We start from the raw sequence: 25,223 nt of genomic DNA, 5'->3' as shown, positions 1-25,223 counted from the left end.
GGGGTGGGAGAGGGAATGGCCTTGCATATACCCACAAAGGTATTTTCCTCGTGCGTTGCTGATCAGTGGATGCAGAAGTTCTATACTGTTCTGCCTTATTTTGACGTTATTTAGACACATATATATATACTTCAATTTCGTTACACATTTCTTTAATACAGTCGGTTCCAGTACCTTTTCATTACCTCACATTATATTCACTACGTTGTGTGCGTATTGTATGTACATTAGACGTTATACGAGGGATATCTAGGTTATGGCCTACAGAGATTGAAGCTCACCGCTTTGGGTGAAAAACATATATGAGTTCAAGTTTCTACATACTATTGAAAAACACTTTTACAGGTAGAGGTTACACGTTTGGTCAACATCTTTCTCCGTGGTTATAGCAGCATTAGTCCAGACCTGGAGGGATATCATATAACGTTACATTTTTATGGCTTATTCACATTTTAAACAGAGGTAGTTCATTAATACCAATACTTGAATTGTTTTCTACCTTCTTCAGATAGTGATGCTTCAGCTTTTTTCCTCGCTACCCCGGCCTTGCGGTCCGGGTCATACGGGGTGCAATATCACATTGTTACTAATATAATGTTGCCGTGTTGGCGTCTCGGGTTTAGCTCATCTCCGACTTTCTCATGGGAACGCGCTCGCAGCGGATCTGTCAGGGCTGCTGAGGCGACAGAGATGCATGAAAGGCCCTCCAAAGGTGGGGGCCTCGTTACAGTGTGCTGAACTCACACCATGTTTGCTGGGCAAGATGGCGTCTAGGCCTAACTTAATTTTTGGTAAATGCAAAGACGGGGTGCGTGTGGGCAATGTCGTCGGCGGGTGAACCCCCCTCCACCTGGGCCCGGGTGGCATGAGGGTGCGCCCAACGAGCCATGGCCCTCACCTGGGGAGGGAGCTGTAGGTGAGGGGGGCCTCGTGGCCATTCCTCCCCTACAGTATACGCCAAAGATCTGATTTTGTAGATTTCATAACGCTAGTAGCAAATTCCCCTCTCCTCCCACCCCACTATTGCCAAAAGTAGAGTTGGCATCCTTATGTACGCAGATGGAAGTTTTAGTTTCAAAGACCAAAATGGGGTATTTAAAACTCTCAGTACTAAATCTGTAAGGAAAGAAATCTGAAACAATGGTGACGATATGCTGTGCTACACGCAAAATCAAAACCAACATTGCAATCGAAGGGGAGAAAGTCCAGCGGGTGAATTTTTAGGACTACCTGCGAGTGAAGTTTCAAAACAATGTAAAATGGTCTGCTCAGTTACTTAATTGACCATACCGGCAAAAGACTGTCTCGAGCAGTACATACACTAAATGTACAAACTGGACATAGCCTCCCACCAAATGTATTGAAGGCCTACTTGGTGCAAGCCTGGTCCACTGCCTTGTATGGCAGCAACCATTGGGGTAGGACTCCTATATAACTACAACAGAAAATAAATTCATAAAGAAAACTCTTAATCTCCCCATTAGCACTCCTACTGTATTACTTATGGAAACGGGTATTAGAGCACTTAGATTTGAGGCACTTACTAGACACCTTTACTTTTGGCTTTGCTTCGACTCCTAAAGTAACTTGAGCTTTTAGAACAAAATTTTTAACGGCTCTGTAAATTGTGTTAATGGTAGATCTTGGAAACTGTACAGACATCTATACAGCACATTGCAAAGTATGGGAATGCTGCACCTCCTTACTGAAACTATTACCATCATGGAAGAGACCATCTGGGTTGTTAATTCCAAAATTAAATACTTTGTTGCAGACTATGATTTTTGATTCTATCAATTTATCAAGTTTTCCAGGATATCTGCTATTCAAAGCTAATTTGGATCCCGAATCTTAACATCGCTAGTCGCTACATGTTTCCAAGTTCAGAAAAAGCTTTTTTAAGTTCTGCTTGAATGTCTTCCCTGGTGCATCATTAACCTACAAATGGTCTCGGGACTCTTCTGGCCTTTGTTTGGTCTGCAATACGGAAGTTGAATCTGACATACATTTTCTGATCTGCCCTGCGTACGCTAACCTGAAAAGGAGTTGGCTTTATCCCAGTTTCTCCAAATACCATCACTGATGCATATGCTTTGTGCAAATGTACGGTTTACAAGGATGTTATCTTTGCCGTTTTTAGCTTTTTGAATTGGGGCTGGTGATTCCGGTCAAAAGCAACTACCTGAATTGGTGGGTATTGATTAAATTGTAAGTTGGTTCCCTTTTTATTTTTTATTTTATAAATGTCTGACCTTTATGAATTGTACTATATATGATGTCACGAACGTGTATGTACATTTCCATCTCACAACTTGTATAATCTTTGCACTGTACTTTTATGGGGCTTAACCTGAAATAAAGTTGATTGCTTTGTGTCCCATCTCATTTGAAAGTTCTCTCCCCATCTGTACTATAATGAAATGGTGTTGGCTTAGAAGTGGCACTACAGAACCACCTAATAGCCCAAAAGGAAAAGGAAGGACAAGGGCGATTGATTGATCAGAATTTAAACAAAAAAAAACATTACATTCTTTAGCAATTTCAGAGATAGGTGATCCTATTGTCAATCGTCAAACACAAGGGCACAGATGAAATTCCCCCTACCTGAGAGCATTCCAACTTGACTTGTATATTAGTCCTAAGGACCAAATCCCTTTTCACTATGTTAGTGTATAAACCATGGGATCTAATGAGAGAGCGTGTGATCCTTTAGAGACTGAGCTATCTGCTGTGAATGAACAGATATCCTCTATTAAGACTAAACAGTCTGTATGGTATAGTCAACATATTATTGCATGCTTGGTTTTGAAAGGATAGCGAAACATTTTTCATACAAAATCATTTATTTTGAGGCTCAAAACAGAAATTATTCTTGGAGAATTTTATTTTCATCAACTTTGAACATTCCTTCAATCAATGTTTTATGAAAACCATCAATTTCCCAGTGGGTTGCTGACTTGGGTCATCTAGGAGGATGAAGACCCACTTATTGCATGACGAATATGCTCGGAATTGTCCATCTTGAAAACCATAACTATTTTTGGATGGATACTGGGCTCTTATAGCAAAGACAACATACATGATTTAGATTAGAGCAATATCTTGGATTGTGCTGCAATATATGGAAAATTCAACACTTGAAGGCATTCAGAGATCTTACCTCGCTGGATTTGGAGCAGTCCATGCAATGGAGGCATTACACAATTGAACGCCTGTTTTGCACCTTAGAAAACTGGTATCCGACTTTGTGTACGCCGTAGGTGACGCCACTGCGCACACCCCATGATGACATCCCCCATCACGCAATGCAATCACACTGTCCGCCATATCATCTGCGTGTCAAACTGCATGTGTGGGAGGATAATTATTTCTATTATTGAATCTAGTATTGCAAGTCAGAGCCAAGGGTTTCTTTTGAGCGCCCCTATCCCATTTACTCTAAATGGGCGTAAAGACCTTAAGCTAAAAGTAGCTACCTTACTGGGCCAAAGGTGGTGGGCCATTGTTCAGGATTCCCCTTTTTGGTCATGTAAGGCATGGTGGTTGGTAGACTGCACCCTCCGTACCTGGAGGGCCCTTTTGAAAATGTCTGTAGTGCTTCGTTCAAGAGCCTGCTTAATAAGAACTACTTGTGATAGACTGAGCTATAACAAAGCGTGTGATGCCCTACTAAAATGTTGCACTGGCTGCTTAAGTACTTCTAGTGTAAGGCATGTGAAACTGTTCTTGTCCTCCCCTCCCCTGTTAAGTCAGATGCCGTATATATTGCCTATTAACTGTGTGGTAATCTAAAGTGGTACATAACCCATTTTGGCATTAACCAATTGTTTATAAATAGGTTCTTATAGATACTTTAAAAACCAGTATCTGTTCCTTTTCCTTCAGGCCAGTGTCCAACAAATAGAGCATTTTTGTACTTACCTGGGTGGACTTTGCTCTTGTTAACTGCATTTGACACCAAGCCTGCCCCCTCCTGAAGCCAGGCTAACCGCTCAGCTACATTATCTTTGAGAATTTTGTTTAGAACTTAAGTCTAAACTGCTTGCACCTTTTAAGTTGGCTTCTGAGGACCCCTCACCGGAGTATGTTCTAAAAAACTCTTCACATCTTCTAATGGACTTGAGTACTTGTTGTCTTGACAGGAGACTTCTTTAGGCAGGTGCCACTGGCATGTACACAGGGTTGAGCACATATTAGGACTGATTTTCTATACACTGGCCTGTTGAGAGATGTATAGAAGACCAACCTGTATTGTGGCAAGGACAACTCTGGGAGCTGTAGCCAAACCAATTCAAGGTAGCAAGGCGAGTGGTCTATGCTAAGTCTCAAGAGGTGGTGAGCTTGTAAGTGGTCCACAATGAGTGCAGACAGTGCAGCAGTCAAAGATTACACTTAGACAATGGGGTATACAAATACTGCTTTACTTATGACCAAAACACACAGTGAAAAATGACTACACACTGGTAATGTCATTCAATACTAAAAATGTGATGCATATGTACAATTGCTGTTGTAGGGCAACATACATATCAAACCACTGAAAAGAAAGGTACAGATTAGTATTTGCACTATTAGTCCACAGAGATTCAATCCTATCTTCATAGTTACATCCCTAAGATGCATGGGGCCTTATGCTCAAAAGTTCAGCAAAGTTCCACATAGATTGTGAGGCTGGAAAAAAATAATGTTTGGTCTCTGGCATTCAGTGAACAGTTACAATGGTTAGGGGACAAGTTAATCTAGCTAACAAACGTGTTCCCAAATTTCAGAGTGCTTGTGTGAACAAGCAATGGCAAAGCAAAAGTGTTAGAAACATTTTATAAAAATGATCACACTTTTAAAGGAGTTGGGGGTGGACAAGATGGCCAAAGGGCAAGAAAAAACCTTGTGGCATGTTAGGCAAGATTGTATGCAGTAACCCTGTGGGAGACTACACCAGTCTTGTCCTCTTTGGTATTTTGATAATCCATCTATTGGTATAGGTCTGTACTACACGAGTTGGTATAGTGACTGAGCAGCCAGACGTGTATCAAGAGAGGTAAATGTGAGCTGTAACATCGAAATCCACACACAAAAGTATCCAAATAACACTTACACTCAAGGTTCTCTAGTACAATAATTATCGGTCAGTTTTAAATAAGCCTTCTTTAACTCTTTAAGTGCCATGGATGTGTATGCTTGTCCTTTTTGCATAGACTTGCATAATAGCCTGGCACCTAAGGGGTTAAAAAGGGCAATGTGCAACAATCAAAATACACTTCATACCACTTTCTCAGATTTAGAATAAGCAAGTAGATACTCTTTAGAGATGCTGACAATACACTTCCTACACCCTGGGGCGACTTAAATTACTAGGCAGTATTGGCATTTATATATCACTTTTTGGTACTTAATACATTCTGAGGTTGTGAAAAAGGAAAAGGTTAGGGAAGGAAAACGGTTAACAGGTTCTCGGAGCATGTGAGCACTTTTCAATCTCCCAATGAAGTCTAGATTAGATATTTCCCAGCAATACAAGGTAAACTTATCCACCACCTATGAGGGACAGTTGGAATCGAAGTCAGTGAGTCTGCAGGGGGCCAGGACAGCCAAAGTCAATTTGAACAATGTCTACGGAGCTGAGACACGATAGCACAAAAGTCTTGCACAAAGTTTAGAGAGTTTGTATTAAAATCACGGTTGGGCCACAAGCTCTGAGGCTTGTGAAGGGCAGAGCTGGAAACAACTCTGCAAAAAGCAGCTACTGCAAGTCTCCTGGGCCTCAGTCGTAGGGACAAGAAGGACGACAGCGGGAGGACTCCTGCACTGCAGTACAAAGGTCGACGGCAGCTATGGGCTCTTTTCAGATCAGCGGCACTTCGTGGTTTCAGCTACCGGCAAATAACACCACTGCGGATGTTGGACACTTGATGGGCTTCCCTTGCTTCTGGAGTCCAGCACTCTGGTGAGGGCACTTGGGCTTGGGTCGTCCTACTTCAGGCGAGTCCTCAGGATCTTCCTGGAGCTCTGGTCTGGCTTAAAGACTGTGCACTTGACTGTGGATTTCTTGACCCCTGGCACTTGGTTCCAGCAGCAACAAAGAAGTACAGCCAGTTGGGGAAGGTCCTCCAGCAAAGGTCGTCTTGGGGTTAGTTGGTACCACCAACCCAAGGGAAGAAGTAGTCTGTTCCGGGGCTTCTCTAGTCGATTCAGAGTTGGAGGGTGCAGAAAGCTTCTCCACCAGATTCCTTTGTCTGATGTTCCGTCCAGTGGTCGACTCTGCCTTCAGTCCAAGAAACCTTGCCTTTTATGCAGGTTTCTCCCATTCATGCACATCCTAGCTATCACTCGCACAATAGGGTGGCTGTCCTGGAAGGATAGCCAACCAGCACTGAGTGCATTCAGTTAACCAAAGAGACTAAGGACAGGGAGTTTCGGGCACCTCCCTCGCTTCATGCCCTGCCAGACACACTGGAGTCCGAGGCGGGTTTCAGTACTGAAGCCCTCCAAAGGCAAAATGAACAAAAGGGTTAAACCTGGTTTGGCGCACAGAGTAAAACCCAAGAAGGACCTCACAAGCAAGAAATGGCGAAAAAAGAGGACTGGGCCATTTTGACAAAATGGGTGCACTACTGCGGCTGAGGATTCAGCCTGCAGTAGAAACGCACAATAGTAGGAAAATTAAACCACTGCCACCAGCCGTTTAAAGTCGTGAGGGTAACATAGAAATGTTTACATGAGTAAGTAAGAAAATGAGCTAAGTAACCCCCCCAGTACTTCCACATAAGATGGGGTGTGCTGGACTTACATAGAAAAAACAGGTAAGTAAAGTCAATTTCACTTTTCTACTCTTGGGAACAGTAGTTCACCCAAGAGAAGGTATTCAAACCTTATGAGAAATCCAAAGGACTTCTTTGTGACACTGCACTGAAGGTGCCGTGTGTCACCATACAAAAGTAGATGCCCATGGAGTTTGTCAAACTCCAAAAACACAGAGTACAAATCGGATCAAAAATACATGAGTGAGAAAAAGCCCTCGCTCACTGCAGGATAAAACTTTAAAGTCCAGCAAAAGAGCTGGGGTTCTCTAAGGTTGAAGGGAATTGGCACAGAAATGAGAATGCTCCCTAACAGCATGGCCATGTTCAGTCAGAGTTGGTAGCTAAACGCAGTAAGGCTAAAACTAATAGTACCAAACAATGGTAAAAAGTCACTGCTGCCACCAGCCTGGCCATTTAGCACATTTAGAGTAACCAAAAATCCTCTGTTAGTCTAGGGCAAACAAAAAAAGTGTACCTCATTGTACCACATTCTAAGATTGTACAGTGATACAAAGTTACCACACGTGATAAGTTACTAAAAGTAGTATTTAAGTTATAAGGCCAAGGGAAACAATATTTCGCAGTACTGACAGCCTGAAGGACCTGTGAGATTCCCTGTAACAGATGAGCAAAAGCCAATGTAGTGATGCTTAAGGTTTCACTGCACTGGTAAAAAGAACCGGTCAGATACAAAAAAATGAAGGCAAAATGTTTGGGGGCCTGTAGAAATGGAAGGAAAGGTGCAGTAACGAGGAATATTTCCTAACACCACAGGACAGCATAGTGTGAAGAGGCATACAGCAGAAAGGTGCACAACAACAGGAAGGTGGTTGGGGACCAAAAGAAAAATGCATAATGAGGTAGACTGGTTCGGAATCTTGTTTGAGGGAGGAAGGATGGCAAGGAGGGAGGAATTCGGAGATGCGTAGCGGGAGAATACTGGAGGGCAGAAAAGACTGACCATAAACATTGCCACACCCTAGTGCCAGACCTGCAGGTATACTTTGCATCGGCCCCTACTGAGGCAATTGGGAAGTGGTGTCTCCACATGACTGAGGATATTATAGGATGGTCCCATTGGGATCGGTTTCAGCAGTAAGGTCACTGAAATATATTTGACTTTGAATTTGGTCTGGTGACTTGCATTATATGGTTAGACTATGCGGGAGAACTTTGGCTGCAAAACGCGCTGTTCAAACCATGTTTCTGGTCTTTCACATGTGCTGCCACCTATGGTGTACCAGGAGATTGCATGCTTTTTGTGATTGAATGGGGTTCTTCCTAGTTCTGTGGTATATTGTATAAAATGTTTTTCTTGCCTACAGATTCCTTCAGACCTTATGGATAAGGAGTTTTTGCCTATTTTACAAGAGGAACCCCTACCACCGCTTGCACTGGTGCCATTTACAGAAGAAGAACAAGTAGGTGTCTGATGTGAAAATAGTTTTTTGATTCTTTTTCACATGTTGGACTGAATTTTTCTTTTTGGTGGTTTGGCTGAAGAGAGCTTAAAGTTGTATTTAGGCGTGCTGAAGCTGCACTATACATCACTGACTCACTGGCACCCTAAAAGTGTGCGTCCCTTTGTGTTTACAGTATCCTCTTTCTAACATGAACTTCAGTTTCCTTATAACTAATGTTGGAGGAGTTGTACAAAGACTGTTTTTGGAGATTTAATAATCTTGCTTAATTTACATGTTTCAAGTGGTTTGCTCTTTTTGCTCAACTTATTTTCTATGCATGCTTTCTTGCCGTAGTCGTCTGTTCTTCTGGGTCCTTCTAGACACCATTCTGGAATAGGTAATTTTTGGCACACATGAGCCCAGACATACAATCCTCACATGTAGCTTGGGAGCACATGTATTTAATTCCCCAAGTTATGTACATCTGCTGTGCATCATAGAACAAAGGAAAAACATGAGGTAAGATCTGAACTGGTTACTTTGTTCAGTGTTAACATTCAGCACAAACCTCGTAGAGGGCCCAAATCTGCCCTGCAACATGAACATTTGGGGAGCACTACTCTGTACCATTAAAGAAGGATAGTGCTGACTGTGATCTTGTGACCCTGCCCAGAGATCCCAAAAGTCTATAATGACACCTGAAAGAGGCAAAAACCTGGCTACTTGGCCGGTGATGGAGTTTTAGAATGATTTCCACAATTCCTATGTGTATGGAAAAGCAAGGCCGAGCCCACACCTAGGCTCACGGATTATGCTTGGATGCCTGACTTTGCTTGAGATAAACATGCTAGATTCGTCAGACTCCACTTGGGTAACATGGTAATATTAAGGTCGTGTTATGTAAAATATTGCATGTAATAAGTTGTTTCCAAACAAAATATCTGTACAAATATAATCTTTTTGCAGATTTTTAATCATAGGGAGAATGCAGTTTTACATGTAGGCAGTGTTTCAGATAAACCATTGACTTGTGTCAGAAGTCACTAAGTGTTTAGCAAATAGGTTTAGAGTCCAAAATCCAGTGCAATTTAGATCTCAGGCAAAACCAAAGGTTAACTAATGGGATCGTATCAAAAGGATATACATTGTGTGTGGATAAGAAAATGTTAGGTCAAGTTGCCGTTGTGTATAGCTTGCGCCTAATGTTCGGCTATTCGCTAAGCTATTGGCTAGAGTTATTGTATGGGCCAAAGTCATTAAAAAAATGGAGATATAGGACATCTGAGTAGTCAAAGCTGTGGTTCATCCACAAAGATGCAGAATATTCAACCGACAATACCCGGATAAAGGGGGTTGTTCATGTATACTGGAAAATGTTATTGGAGTGCCAGAGGACAAACCTGATGCTAGTGTAGTTAACGGTGTAGCGGTGGCTGTCTTTCGTCTGCAAGGTTAAGCCTGTGATCTTGAAGTACAAGATGATGATGATGATGATGATGATGATGTTGTTGTTGGTCTCGGATCCTACCCACTGCTAGTCCCCAGAAAGTTCAGTGCTCCAGACTCAATAAACTGTGCATGTACCAGCAGGTGCTTTTCCATGGAGCAAGGAGTCTTTTAGGAAAGCCAGCTTGTCTCGCTATACCAACGGAAGGGAGCACTAGGCTCTAGATACGATTTTAAAATGGGAGTAAAATTATTTTTTGGGGAGCAAAAATAGAAGTCTACTTCCCAATTGGAGTCTCTTATAAGTTATTCAAGCACATTAAAAGATATGTTTACTTCTCCAGCATGGGTCTGGCATGGATTCACAAGCTCAAATATTCCCTGTCGTCATGCTGGGAATCCTTGGTAAAGAAAAAAAAATCTGTTTCAGTTTTGTTTCTGAACTGTCTTTCTCCTAATAACCAATCACTGGTCTCTGGGTCATACTGCCCCAAGCCAATGACTGCCCTCTACCTAAGCCCCTCCTCTGGCAGCCTGCTTCAGATTTTTACTGCACGTTCAAGTGTTGGGAGTCCTTGTGCTATAGCTCTCGAGCTTCTACTGCATATTGTGTTTTTTCAGAGAATGTTCTCTTTTTTTCAGTCAGTTCAGCCTCAAGCTCCACAGATTAATCAACCGATTTTAACAGGGACCCGTTTTCGGAAGCTTCTACGCCCCTCAAGGGCAAATTTTCGTTGAACTTCACTTCTTGGAGGATTCCAGAAGATACTTGAGGCCTACCACGCGTGGACATCGCCGAAGGCAAAGGAGACTCTACGCCTCTGTTCAGGATCTGCCCGGATGTGGACTACAGAACGTCTTCGAGGATGGGCACTCCCGCTGCCTTTACTGCCTACACTCAGACAAATCGCACGTGGAGGAGGCCTGTGCGTTCTGCAAGGACATGTCCTCCCGCACCATGAAGGACCATCACAAGCGGCTCGCTGAGTGGCTGGAGACAAAGAACCCGGCAGCACGTGGGCCCTGGCAACGTTCTTCTCCAAAGAGAAAATCTGAGCAGTCTTCTAAGACATTTGAGGGCGCTCCGGCCCAACAAAAGGCAAAGCACCGAGAGTCCGTGGGCACCAAGAGCGCTGTGGGTACGGGCTCCTCGGCAGCCAGGCTTGGCACAGCTTCGCCGACGCTGTCAACTACGAGCCAAGGCTCCGGCTCAGCGAAGAAAAGTAAGTCGGAGCAACCAGGTAAGCTTTGGGAGAAGGCCCGATCGTCTCCGACGGAGAAAGCCAAGGGGGAAGAGAGGTGAAGGCCTCAGACGCACCTAAGGTCGTGATGGCCCAGGTTCACCAGACCAAACAGTTTATTGAGTGAGGGAGTGGTGGCATCCCTGGTGAAGGCTGCGGATGCGTGTTCCCAGGAGGCATTCACCAAAAAGTTTCCCTGCCCGCCCAGAGGGCATCTTCATACATACCCATTGAAAAGATTCCCGTGAAGATGCCGCTCATCTCCCCGGGCCGAGAAGGAAGGGGAGGGCGCAGTGGTCCAGCAAAACTCTGAGATCTCTTCTGAGGAGGAGCTTTCAGGCCTGAAGGCGGTGCTGGACAAGAAGTTCACAGAGGCCAAATCCTAATGGAAGGACCCCGATGAGGCGGATTGGGAGAGCGATGAGGGAACGGCAGGGCAGGGAGCAATCGGACCCCACGCCGCTCCCGACACTCCCATCGCAACCGCCTCTACCACCGACGGACAGATCTGAGGACATTCTACAAGTTCTGCACATCCTGTGCACGGAGATACGGACAAGGCTGCCCACGCCGATGGGCGATCCGGCGCCTGTACCGTCAGAGAATCCACTGACTAAGAGGAGACGAGTCCATCCTCCTCCACCGTACCACCCATCCCTGCCATCCAATCCGCTGAGGGACGCGACGGAGCCGGATACGGAGACGACTGGTACGGACGATGACGGAACGAATCGCCCGTTGCCGGTACCCAGGGTTTCTGCCCCTGATGAGATCAGATCCTTCCACGCCATGATCTCCAGGGCTTCTGAGCTGTTCCAGCTCAAACCCGAGGAAAGGAAGAAGGAAGGTTTCCTTTATCAGCGACTAGAGGCCAAGAGGAGGACTGTACTCTCGGTCCCGCTGTTGGACTACATCTGGGACGAAGGGCTGTCCCTCCTGAAGAACCCATCCTCGACCCCGGCGAAGAGAGACCGGTACGAGAAGAAATACTGGGTTCCAGACTGTGCACCGATGTGACTCAGAGCGTAGCCATCTCCGGACTCGGTGGTCTCTGTGGCGGCATCAACTTCCACTTCCCAACCGGATGGCGAGGTGACGAAGCTGGACGCCATGGGTCATGTCGGCGGCGACAACCATTAAGGCGGCCAATGTTCTCGCTATCGTGGCCCGCTACGACAGGGATCTGTGGTTTAAAATCCCCCCTCCTGGATTTCCTCTCAGACAAGAGGGCTGAGGCCCTTGAAATAATTTAAGAAGGCGAGGTGGCGTCCGACCATGCCATTACTGTGGCCACGGACATCGCCAACACCGGTTTCCGCCAGATGGGCAACATTGTTTGCCTTCGCGGGTGTGGTTGGCTCAAGGCCACCAACTTCCGTCAGGATGTCCAGACGAAGGTATTGGATATGCCCTTCGGCAATTTGTTTGGCAAGGCGGTGGACGAGTCGCTGCAGGCCATCAAGGCATACTCCGAGACGGCATGTGCCTTGGGCACGCTCTGCTGACGGCCGTCCTTTCGGGCTTCTGGAGGCAAGTCGGGTGCTTCCAAAGGATTCAGCGGCAGCTTTTCCTCATACCGTCAAGTGGCCCGTTCTTCGCCCCAGGAGGCCTACAGAGGACACAGCAAGGCCTGAGGTAATCGCCGTTGCCAAGTGGCCCAAGGTGGGGCGGCCTTGGCGAAGCAGGACTGAACGGGCCGGGACGTCTGGCCCCCACCCGAGCACCCCGGTGGGAGGCCGGCTGGCGAACTACGTTGGCGTGTGGAAGTCAATCTCCACCGACCGTTGGATGCCCTGCCCCACGGACACAACCTTGAGTTCCAAAGGAAGTATCCCCGTTTTCCACCTGTGGACAGGAAAAAAAAACCACATTCCACAACTACTTCTAGAGGTACGAGCGATGCTGAGAAAGGGCGTGGTAGAGCTCCTCCCGAAGAGGCTGAGAAGTATACTTGCGGTATTTCCTCGTCCGAAAGAAGACCGGTGGTTGGCGACCCATTCTAGATCTCCGCCGCCTCAACAGATACACCAAGTCACAAAAGTTCTGGATGGTCACCCTCCAGCACGTGCTGGGACAGCTGGAGGAAGGAGACTTCCTGTCGTCGCTGGACTTGGAGGATGCTTACTTCCACATCCCCATACACAAGAGGCATTGAAAGTTTCTGCGCTTCATGGTCCACGGACAGCACTATCAATTCAAGGTCCTTCCCTTCAGCTTGAGGTCCACGGACAGCACTATCAATTCAAGGCCCTTCCCTTCAGCTTGAGGTCCACGGACAGCACTATCAATTCAAGGTCCTTCCCTTCAGCTTGAAGTCGACGCCAAGGGTTTTCACCAAGTGCCTGGCACCGGTGGCTGCGCCTGCAGGGGATCCACGTCTAACCCTATCTGGACGATTGGCTCATCCGAGCGAAATCAAGGGAACTCGCCGTCGAACACACAGCGAGGACCGTCAGCCTGCTCACACAACTGGGGTTCTCGATCAACTAAGTGAAGTCCTGCTTAGTGCCATTACAGGACGCCAGGTTCCTGGGAGCCAGACTCAACACGGTGGTGCGACTGGCTTCATCATCAAGAGGAGAGGATAAAAGCCATCCTGGGCAAGGTGTAATGGCTGTTGACCATGAAAGTTGCCATGTTGAGGGCCATCAAGTCCCTGCTCAGCATGATGTCGTCCTGCATCTACCTCGTTCGGCTGTGCAGGAGTTCCTCAAGTTCGAGGACAAGATTGCTTTAAACGAGACATTCCATTGAGCGATCCGGTGGGGGGGCGCCCACGCGCCTCTCGCGGTGGGCATGGACTTTCAGACCTCAGCACATCAGGAGACTGTGACGACAGACGCCTCCCTGGAGGGATGGGGCACGCACACCGGAAATCTCCACGCAAGAGGCCTTTGGCTCCCCAAGCCGAAATCGTTGCATATCAACGTCCTGGAGCTCTGGGCAGTGTTCTGGGCCCTCAGGTCCTTCCTTCCGTCCCTCGAGGGCAAGATGGTGCGGGTCTTCACCGACAACCCCACCACGATGTTCTAAGCAGTGGGGCACCAGATCCCCAGCTCTCGCCAAAGAAGCGCAGGATCTATGGCACTGGGCCGTCGTCCAAGGGATTTTCTTGGTACCCTTTCATCTAGCAGAAGTGAAAAACACCGTCACCGACTCACTCAGCAGGGAGCTGCGCTCTTGACACCAGTGGGAGCTTCGGCAGGATCAAGTGGATCTTCGATTCTGATTATGGGGCGATACCCAGATCGATCTGTTTGCGACGGCGGCGAACACCAAGTGCCAGAGGTTTGCCAGCAGGTTTCCCCAGCCGGGGAGCATGGGGGATGCATTCTCCTTCCCCTAGGAAGGCCTATTCCTCTATGCGTTCCCGCCGTTGCTTCTGCGACTCATCAGTCAACTCAGACGATCCCGTTGCTGGATGATCCTCGTTGCACCGGCATGACCAAGGCAGATATGGTACCCGGACCTTCTGGACATGTCAGTGTCCCCTCCAGTCAAGCTGCCGATGGACGCAGATCTTCTTGCCAGGGAAGGAGGCGCAATCCTGCACCACGACCAAGGGTCGCTGAACCTGCAGGCCTGGCTCCTGCAGCACTAGAGTTTGGAGAGTATGAGATCCCGGCGGATTGCAAGGAGGTGCTTGCCAAGGCCAGGGCTTCTTCGACTCTTAAGTGCTATGGACCTAAATGGAAGAGGTTCACCGTCTGGTGCCGTGCACAGAAGATAAACCCTCTACGGATTACGGCCCCTCAAGTGCTGCTGTACTTGCTGTCGCTGGCCAAGGCGGGGCTGGCACACGCCTCCATCAAAATTCATCTGGCGGCTATCTCCCGCTATACCAGAGCTCCAGGGGGGTCGTCGCTGTGGTCTCATCGCTGTTAAGGAGTTCATGAAAAGACTTTTCCACTTGTTCCTGCCGGTGAAGGCTCTGACCCTGGCGTGGGAGCTCAATGAGGTGCTTACTAGGCTCATAGGTCCTCTGTTTGAGCCTCTGCATTCGGCACCTCTGAAATTCCTATCGTGGAAGACGGCGTTTCATGCCCAAGGTGCCGTCGGACTTTCATCTCAACGAGCCCTTGGTGTTGCCTGTTTTCTTCCCGTCGCCGGCTGAGAGGACTTTGCACTCGCTGGATGTGGCTCGAGCGCTGAAGTGCAACGTGGACTGCACGAAGAGTTTTCGGAAGACATCACAACGGTTTGTGAACTTTGGCTGTGTGAACCAACGGAAGGCCCTCTCCAAGGCTTCCATTTCCAGATGGCTCTCCGGCTTCATCATATATTGTCACCGGATGGCAAACCGACTTTTGCCTGGCCGTCCGAGAGCCCATTTGACCAGAGCGATAGCTGCAACTACAGTGTTTCTGTCTGGTGTCCCCCTGCTGGGCATCTGCAGGGCTGCTACGTGGAGGTCGATGCACACCTTCACGAGATTCTACTGCATCAACCGGGATTCCAGGGAGGAGTCCAGAGTCATCCAGGCAGTGCTGGGTAACCGGTTTTCTTGAAGGTGAGCCTGGTGAGGAGGTAAGAGATGCTTAATGTTGAGATGCTTCATGTTGAGCCTTGCCACCTCCCGTGGTTGTGCATGTGTGTACTGCTATGTATTCTTTATTCATGAGCATGTGAATCCAAGCCTGACCCCATGCTGGAGAAGGAACAAGTTACTTACCTGTAACTGTTGTTCTCCAGCATGGGTCTGGCATGGATTCACATGAGAACCCTCCCTCCCACCCCTCTGCGGCTCTTCTTTTGGTCCTACTGCCACTTTACGGGCTATCAAATCTGAAGATGGCTGCCAGAGGAGGGGCATAGGTAGAGGGCATTCATTGGCTGGTGGCAGTATGACCCAGAGACAAGAATTTGTTATTAGGAGAAAGACAGTTCAGAAACGAAACTGATTATTTTATTTACCGAGGATTCCCAGCCTGACAACGGGGAATATTCATGAGCATGTGAATCCATGCCAGACCCATGCTGGAGAACAGTTACAGATAAGTAACTTGTCCCTTCTTTTGATCAGGTTGTAAGTTTCTTCTTCTGCTATTACGTGCCTTACCTGTCCATGGAGCTGTTTGGGTGAAGGTAGGGGCACAAGGTCCTACGTGTCGGTTTCCTTTTTATTGTTAGGAATAGTTCTACTCCCCATTTTTATTTTTGTGGAATATTTGCATATTTTAAGGGAGTAACTGTGGCCGATACACCCTTTATCTGTAGGGTTGGGAGCACCATAATGATAATCTTTGGTCTTGTGAAGGGGTCTACGTTTTGCAGAGCTTAGCTGTACCTCACCCTTGATTGTAAGTTTAGGAGAGATGTGACAGCAGAGGGTCTGTCATCGTAAGTAAGCACATTTTTCTTCTGCTGTTTTGGGATTCATTCTAGCGATAGACAAAGGAATGACACAGAAACCCCTTTCTTCGTAGCACATTTGGGAGCTGGATGCACATCCAGCATCCAGTCACTGCACCATTTGGCTTCCATTCTAGTGTGGTTGCCACATTAAATCCTTCCTGAGCACCCTGGATGTGTATGGCAGTGAATCACAGATGCCCATTAATGCATCCAGCCAGGTTCAGTCTGGCTTCTCTGAATTTCTGTTGAGATGGATTTCAAAATCAGTCCTGGAGGGAAGATTTTGAGAGGCCACCCTATTATGGTGAACAGAGAAGACACTGAGAGGTTGGCCACACCCAACCAAGGTAAAGTAGCAAAGCAGCAAGGCTTGGTCTTGAAGGGTGTGAAAGCAGTCTAGGGCTACAATGAGTGCACACAGAGCAACGCCAATAATTGCAGTTAGACAGCGAAGAATACAAATATAAATAGTGTATTAGGCCTTTAAAACAAAGACTACGAAAACAAGACTTCTAGTAAAATATTGTCACACAAAACCCTTCTAAAAACCCATTTCTGGGGATTGTGAATTTGCTTAGTTTCATATGCTATGCACATACGGACATGCCGTGATTGGTGCAGAGTAGTACATCTTGTCTTTTATGTAGAAAAAGGGTGACGGGCGTTGCTGCACACGATCAGTGACCTACATGTGCATTTACCCATGCTCCTTCACACATCAATAATACTGTTGCTTTGCATCAAGTGTTAAAATCTTAGTATCAAGCCTTAAGCAATACTTGCATCACGCAACAAGTATCTTCTCGATGCAGATGACTGCGGAAAAACAGATCTCCCAATGCAATCTCTTGACGCCAGGACGTAAGGCAGAACAGTAGGTAATGTGTGGCAGGACTTTGCTTAAGCAACTGTTCTCCATTGTAGAACGTCTCTTGTAAGGAAATATTTCTCTTAAGGCAACTTTCCCTCCACATACTCTAACGTCCTGTCCCCTTTCCTCCATACTACATGGGCGTCCCTTCCAAGGGACGGGAGACAGAACCTTTTTCACCAGAAAAAAACCTTCTTCCCCTTTAAATTTAGAGGCGTGTGGGGGTGCAGCCTTGGGAGCATGCACTGCCCTGACGCCGCCCTCCGGTGCCACACCCCAGTCCCCTTTTCCGCGTCAACGGGCCGAAATCACCAGCGCTCCACGGTTTGCCTTCGGCCATGTAATTCAACGCGTGGATACTTCTTCTCTTCTGTCTTTTTTGTCTTTTTATCATTCAGGTACTCGGTACTCATGCGTCACGCTCCTCCCCGGCACATGCCGACTTCTACAGGGCTCAGCAGGTGTCCATCCTGCGATGGGCTCTTCCCAACTAAAGACCCCCACGCCCTCGGCCTACGGTGCCTTGGCCTAGACCACTGCTGGCAAGCTTGAACCACCTGCAACGCGCTTTCCTCGAGTTCTCTGAACGGACTAGCCAGGTGGAGGGAGCTCTTCCAGAGATCGCCTCCAGAGGACCTAAAGGACTTTGTCTAGCATCGATCCAGGCCCAAGGTAGGGCCGCTCTTGTCCAGTGCACCCCGCAAGGAAGACTCCTTCCCAAGGACTCACCTGCGCTGGAGTGGCCGCCCAGGTCCTTGTACCAGCACAAGAACCAAGGCTGAATCAGCTACCGGCCTACAGGCAGAGGGGTCAGTAGATCCTCCCGGAGACAGTGCAGAGGGACCAGAAGGTTCTTTTACCGGGTCTTTACCCGAGGGGCTATGCCCTAGTACCGGCAACATGTCCGTGGGAGCGCCTATACGCAGTTCTATCATCAGATCCGCCGTGGGTGAAATGCCTACCGGGCCTCGTCTGAGGAACAGGGCAGGCCCCATGATCCACACACTAGTCCTGGACGGGGTGGGGCCCAGTGAGCTGAGCAACACGACGCAGGCACTTAAAAGGCAGCTCGACAAAATGGCTGCCTTGCCAGAAAATCCAGATATCCGGCCGACGCCTCTCCAGGGAAGGCAGCAGGTGGAGATACGTGTGTCATGGTGGGACTGTTGTCAACCAGGTATGTGGCCTACAGCTTACCCTTTTGTGCAAGGCAGGTTCCCGCTGCGTCCATATGGGCAGGGCACGCACCAGCTCCGGCAGCCTATTGCTACCCCATCAATATCGCCTACCACCACTCTGGCCTGTGAGGACAGGCTCTTTGAACGGTTCCTCAGGCTCATGAAATCTCCTCGGATGGGGGACATCCTCAGGGACACCCTGAGGGACGTGCTCCCGGCAATGGCTCTGGCGCCGCAGGCCCCGGTACAGACGTCCCTGGTCCCGGTTCAGCCTCCGGTCCAGACGGCTCCGCAACATCCTCCTCCGGTCTCCACACCACAGCCCCCGGCTCCCAGCTACGCTCCTTCGGTCCCTGACCAACAGAACCCTCAGGCCGACACTGATGAGGTGAAGGACCTTGTCACACCATCTTTAGCCAAGGCCTTCCACGAACGTCTGGCAGGGCTGGCAGAGTACTTGGGCCTTCCTCAACCCGAGGTTGACCAACCAGCAGAGGGGGTTCTCACAGAAGTTCTAACGCTGCGTCCTGTGATCAGAACGGGGATCCCGATGCAGAAGGACGTAGTTGCCTTGGCCAAGAAGGGTTGGCTCAAGCCTCACTCAGTCCAGCCAGTGAATAAACGCCTGGATGCCAAGAACAGGCAGATAAAGTGGGTTCTGATGCTTGTTAATCTGCTTAGAATCACATGCTGTGCATATGGTCCGACATCCAGTGGTAACCGCAGAGTATTGCATCTTGTCTTTCGGGGACTGAAAGGGGACGTCGGCATAGGCGTGTCTGTAACACTATCCCTATCGAGATGTGTAGTGTACCCAAAATCCTTCACGTGCCGAGGTCCCTCAGATACTGGTCGCCATATAGCAGAGCTCTTCATAAGAGACGTTGTTTATCTTTATTCCGACTTAGTCGGTTATTACCCATTAAGTCTTTTCTACGGCGATTCAAGCAACCTCGACGGAGACTACAGGAAGTTTCGACAGCGGTGGATTTCACCGCCTAAAATGCGGCGGTTTAGCCATCCACGTGGCCGGGCCCTCTGGCCGGACTACACAGTAGGGAGAGTGGGGTCGGGTGGTCTGGTCATCTTTGTTTATACCTTTCGCTATGGAAAGGAAACCATTTAGGTTCTGCCCTAAGTGTAGGGTCGGGTACCCATGGAAAGACTAGCGCAGAACGTGTAATTCTGGTCTCCCTGAGAATCGGTATGAGGCTTGTAAGCTCCTTCGGCCTAAGACCCTTAAGGAGCGATGTGTAAAGCCTTGGACCGCGTACGGTATGCCGTGGGCTGAACCCTCTTACCCCACCGCCACACCCTCAAAGTGACCGGGGCACTGACGATGACCAAACATCCGTGTCGGATCTCATAGACCTTGAGGTGGACACTTCTAGGTCTGCCATGCCCGTCCCTGACCCCTAAAGGCCCAAGGCAAGTCTCGCTTCATGGACAACACCCGGCGATAGGAGCGTACAGAAGCCATGAAACACTAAACACACAACCCCACCACTGATTTCAACGGTTCTGTCGAAAAAGGTGAAAGCACCAACAGTGCCGTCCAATATCGGCAGATTCCTCTGATCGGGTAGATCAGCAACCTTCCCCGCATCCGCAGCAGCGTCTTCCGACTAGGCACTCCAAAAACAAGGGCGCTACCTCTAAATCGGGTTTACACGCCAAAGCGTGATCATTCGCTGCTCCGACGCCCCCTAAGGGCCCGCTAGGCCCAAAACCTACTACTAGGCCTCCTAGCCTTTCCACTGGCAAAAACCTACTGCTAGGCCCTCTGACGCCGCGGTTGGCGGTAAATCTACCGGTAGGCTTTCTGACCCGTTAACTTGTGCCAATTGGGCTGGTACCTAAGACATTGTTGAAACGCATGGAGCGTGTCGCGGACCAGTCTGAAGACATGCCATGGTGCCCCAATACTTGCGAAACCTACGAGGACAGTCAGGAGCCTCTGTCTAACACCCATGGAGACCAATTTCAACGCCAAAGAGCGGAAAACGTTTTTCCACCTTTGCGTCCTTCTGGTTCCTCAGTGGACAAGGGAGAAATTCGAAGGGTGCATGGACCGACTTGAAATGATTGTCTCGCTTTCTGAGCATTCTTCCCCTAAGATCTTGTGAAAACTCTTTTGAGATCAGCTTCACGTTTCCAGGAAAATCTTGACTCTCAGCCCTCGGCTTCTGTCCACCATGAAGATATGGTCCAGATGGACACATGCCAGTAAATCTACAGCGAAGACCCTTCCTTCCTGCAGGATTACCCTGAGGACCAGACGGATGCCATGGACAACTGGGAGGAAACCGAGCAAGTGGAAATGGAGCCATGGACTCTCCCCAGGCAAGATCAGGACACGGATCTATGCCTGGATTCTTCTCCAACCACCCCAGCTCGCCAGGCCTCGCCTTTAGATGATCAGAATGATGTAGAATGGGTGAAGCAGGTGGAACCGGTGAAATGGTAGAACGGGTGAATTAGATGGATGAACGGGTGATGTGTTCGGAACCGACAAAGTTTTCACCCACCAATGAAGTGGGTGAAACGGGTGAAGTAGATAGAACTTGTGAAATGGGCAGAACCAGTTAAGTGGATGGAACGTGTGAAGATGACGTACTTGGATGAATGATGCATGAAGAAAGAATAACGTGGCTAGAACGAATGAAAAGACAAGTGCATAAATTGGTCCAAGTGCATGAAACGGTTGAAGTTCTTGGAACGGACTGGAGTGCTTTAAACGAAGTGGAGGGCATGGATCGGATGCGAGGGCATGGAACGGACTGGAGTGCACAGAATGGCGTGACTTACATGGAATGGTTTGGAAAGCATGCAACGTTTGAAAGAGCTTTGAAAGGAGCGGTTTGGAGTGCTTGGGTGGGCAGAGTACTTGAAACAGTTGCAGTACTTGGAACGGATTGAGTACATGGAACTATCGGAACAAATAACCTAATGTAAACCACCATATTCACATCTCCATGCTTACTCTCTTCTTTACACCACCAGTCAAATAGAACGCAGCGATGCTAGGACACCATTCGGTATAGCTTTTCTCATATCATTTGCCACATACTCCACATCACTCTAATCACTGCTGGCTACACACCCTCCAGCCTAGGCGTTTCTCCTCAAACCTAACGCAGCCATAATCGGTCTGGATAACAACCTGCCAGAACGAACACATACTCCTGATCTCTCAACCACCACACCTACCGCTAAGAAGCAGCTATCATACGAATGCCACACCAGCTGTACACTTATCCGGTGCACACATGCACCTTTTTGATTCTCTCTACTGACCAGAACTTCGGTTCCCGAGAACGTTCAACCTACCAGCGCCTTGAGACCATACCAATGGTACTTAAGGCGCTATATAAATGCAAAGTAACATAACATCAAATAACCTTCAATGCCATTTTAAGGAAGGCAGCAGATCCCTTTCAGATCACTACTCAGGAGGTGGTACCCGAACAAGACTTTGTGGAGGATATTAAACCCCACTCCTCCCCCTCAAGCCAAGCCATTTACCTACCTCCTAAACTCGGTCAAAAGAAGATTGGCCCCCACCCTGGTCACGCCAGCTCAGACCCAGGCAGTGAACCCAAGAGTGGAAAAAACATTTTTGGCCAGCTCCTTCGGACCCTCAATATATTAAAGGCCACGCCACCCCCTACTCCTTGGTAGTCACTACCACCCGGAAACTGGCAGGGATAGCTTTGATACAGGGGAGGCACCTCCGGATAAGGAATCCAAAAGGTTGTACGCCCTAGGTAAGCGTGTTACCTCGGCAGCTGCATACACCACATGCATTACGAATAACACCGCGCTGCTTTTAAGTTATGCAGACGCACAATGGAACAGTGTACAAGAAGGTCTCCAGGAGGTTCCTGAACCTGCCAGGGCCATGCTTCTCACCATCGTGGCCGAGGGCAGGCATGCAAATCAGAATATAATCCAAAACACTCTGGACACTGCTGAAACAGCAGGCAGGTTACTGGCTCAGGACACTCTACTCAAGCGACATGCTTGGCTTCGCAACTCCGGGTTCAAGCATGAAACACAGGCCGGTTTTATCCACAAACCCATAGAGACAATTCTCTTCAGGAAAGCGGTCGACAATGCCCTGGAGACGGCCAAGAAAGAGCATGGGACTCTTAAATCCTTGCAACAAATAACTCAGAACCCCCCCCAGAGGATGCGGTTCTCATTGGTTCTTTCAAGGGCAATCTTGTGCAATTCAAAACAACTACAATATGGGAAACTGGAACTTTTGACAAACATCGGGAAAGCCCCACCAACGAGCCACCTACGGATCAACAACACGGCAAAGGGAGAGGCCCCAATCCCAGAGGAACCGCAGCCTCTGGTCAGAAATGACCAACGGATCCAGGTACCCTCCCATGTCACCCTGGTCAGGGGGCGTATAACCTCTTTCCTCATGGCATGGGAGAATACCTGAATATTGATCGCTCTGTCACCGGGGATTGCCCTGAGGTGCCCGTTGGGCCTAATAATTGTACCAGAGTTTTCTCCGAGGGTCTCGGGCCCCTCCTGTGGGGGCTGTTTGTAGACCCAGTTCTACTGAGTCGTGGGGTACCGGAGCTCGCTCTGAGGCCTCTCTATCGGCTTCCCTCAAGAATAAGACCGGGGTGCGCCCAGAGGCCTTGGTTGGGCTTGGTGTCACCGAACGGATGTTCGAGGCCCGCGCAGATAAGGCGGTTACCGGACCTGGGTCCAAGGTCCCTCGTACAGAGGCTAAAACCACCAACATTTCTAAGAGGCCTGATAAGGCCTTATCGGTGGAGGCTGTTTCTCACCGTTCCTGCTCTTGCTGCAACACCAGATCTGTTGAGGGGCCAAAGAAGGAAAGTTATTCTTTTTAAGGCGGTGCCGAGGTCCTTCCTGGGAAGGCTAATTTGGCGGTTGGTATGTCTCATAAACATTCCAGGTCTCCTAGTACCCGCTCTGCCGAGGTTCCTTATGTTAAGGCTAAAGTTAAGACCCCTGATCCATCGACAGGGACCCCTGCCTCACTTCCTCATGTGCCCCCGTTCCCGCCACGACTGCGGCGGCCATTTCGGGTGCTACCCCTACAACTATGCCATCGGCCTCAGGTGTAGGGCTTGGTTCCGTGGGTGAACATAAGAGTTCCTTGTGCGCATCCTTATCGGCCAGGTTATGATTGGAACGTCCGGACGCCCCTTCCGCAAAATGTTTCATTGCCTGCGGGGTCGGCACCTTTTGATTTATGTGGATAAGTCGGTGGACGGCCCGTTTGGAACCCTTCCCCGTTAAGTCCCTGGAATTATCCTCCTCATGAGAGGCCTCCTCAGGTCCCAGAGCAGTCCCCGGAGGACGCCTTTTTCGGTAAATTTCAAACGCTCATGCGTACTGACCCCATGAGGAAATATTTCAAAGGGCTTTTTAGGGAGATATGTCCGCCCGTGCTTCCGGCTCCACCCGTTCCTCTGGTGGTTCCGCCGGCACCTCCCTTGCCTACGGTGCCTTCCCCGACTCTTCCGCCTTTGCCCCCATTGTCCCCCGTGGACAAGGCAGCGCCTGACACGGCTCAGCAGGATCCTGACCTGTCGGATGACAGCTTTTCATGACCGGGTACTGGACATGATGTGCTTCTTAGATGTTCCGGTGCCTGAGGCACCTGCTCCGCAGGAGGGCGTGCTTTCTGGGGTGTTCACCCTGTTTCCTTTGGAGCGTACCGACCTGTTCTTGCAGAAGGACCTTCTGGCCGAGGTTCGCAGGGTCTTGCAAAAACCACACTGTGGACTTTTCGTCAATAAGAAAATTGATGCGCGATACAGGCTGCATTCTTCGGAATAGGTGGCCCTGTCGTCTTGTCCGCCCCCCTCCTCCACATTGGTGGCTGCAGCATCCTCTTCCACGACAGCTACTCAGGTTCTGGGAAAGGAGGATAAGCTCCTGGACTCCCGTGGGAGGAACATTTTCGCCAACTCGGCCTTGCAGCTCAGGCAGGCCAATGCCGAACTGGTGTTAGCGGGGGCTAATATGCGGACGTGGAAAGGTCTGTCGGAGTTTGAGGAGTTCATCCTGGTCGAGAAGCTGGAAGACTTTAAGGCGGGATTATCCGATGCCAGGGTCTTGGTCCAGGATCTCCTAGAGGCTGCGGCTCATCACGTAGACACCTCGGCTCGGGGCCTTATGCTGGGGGTTGATACCTCACGGCAGGCGTGGCTGCATGCCACTAAATTCTCAAAAGAAGTGCAGGACAAGGTGTTGGACCTTCCGTTCGATGGTAAGGAGCTCTTTCATTCTACAATAGATGTAGAGCTCACCAAGGCGAAGGATAGCACTCAGACAGCTAAGTCCTTGTCGGTCCTTGTTAATACCCCTTTCAAAACCCAGAGACCGTGGTCGCAAAGCCGACCCTCTGGCTTTAGGGGCTTCCTTTACCGGAAATCTTGCAGAGTGGATACCCTTTAGGGGAATAACCACCGTAGGCAACAGTGGTTTTTCTCCTGCTCCTCAGCCTCCTCCTCAGGTTCAGATGGCAACACCACTGAAAAACCTACAAAATGAGTTTTCTCCGCACTGGCACGAGACCCCGGTGGGAGGACGCATTGCGTCTCATTGGGAGGCGTGGCAGACCATCACCGAAGACAGATAGTTCTTGTCAGTCACTCGGGCGGGCTTACGCTTACCCCTACCCCACCCTTCAACCCTCCTTTTCAGCTGTCGGGCTCGCCCTCCCTCAAAGCCGAGGTTCAGAAACTTCTGGACCTCAGAGCTGTGGAACCCGTTCCCCTCGGGGAACGAGGGGAAGACTTCTACTCCCGGCTGTTTACGGTGCCCAAACCCAACCAGACTGGACTGCGCACCATCATAGACCTTTCCCAGTTCAATCTTTTCCTACCCCAAGAGAAATTCGGGATGATCACGCCCAGCCAGATACGGTC

General features: G+C 49.0%; 1 protein-coding gene across 5 annotated transcripts in view; it reads left to right on the top strand.

Moving 5' to 3' along the window:
* The window catches only part of GIGYF2 (GRB10 interacting GYF protein 2), a 2,415,541-nt gene that overhangs the window by 178,730 nt on the left and 2,211,588 nt on the right, over positions 1-25,223 (top strand). For all 5 annotated transcript variants that reach the window (XM_069617902.1, XM_069617899.1, XM_069617900.1 and 2 more), the window contains exon 4: positions 8,126-8,221. In XM_069617902.1, the coding sequence (XP_069474003.1) occupies positions 8,126-8,221 (96 nt within the window). The remainder of the gene's footprint in view (positions 1-8,125; positions 8,222-25,223) is intronic.

The sequence above is a fragment of the Ambystoma mexicanum genome, chromosome 10 (assembly GCF_040938575.1).
Source record: "Ambystoma mexicanum isolate Mex_15411 chromosome 10, UKY_AmexF1_1, whole genome shotgun sequence".
Classification (NCBI taxonomy): Eukaryota; Metazoa; Chordata; class Amphibia; order Caudata; family Ambystomatidae; genus Ambystoma; species Ambystoma mexicanum.
This window is presented reverse-complemented; position numbering and strand designations above follow the sequence as displayed.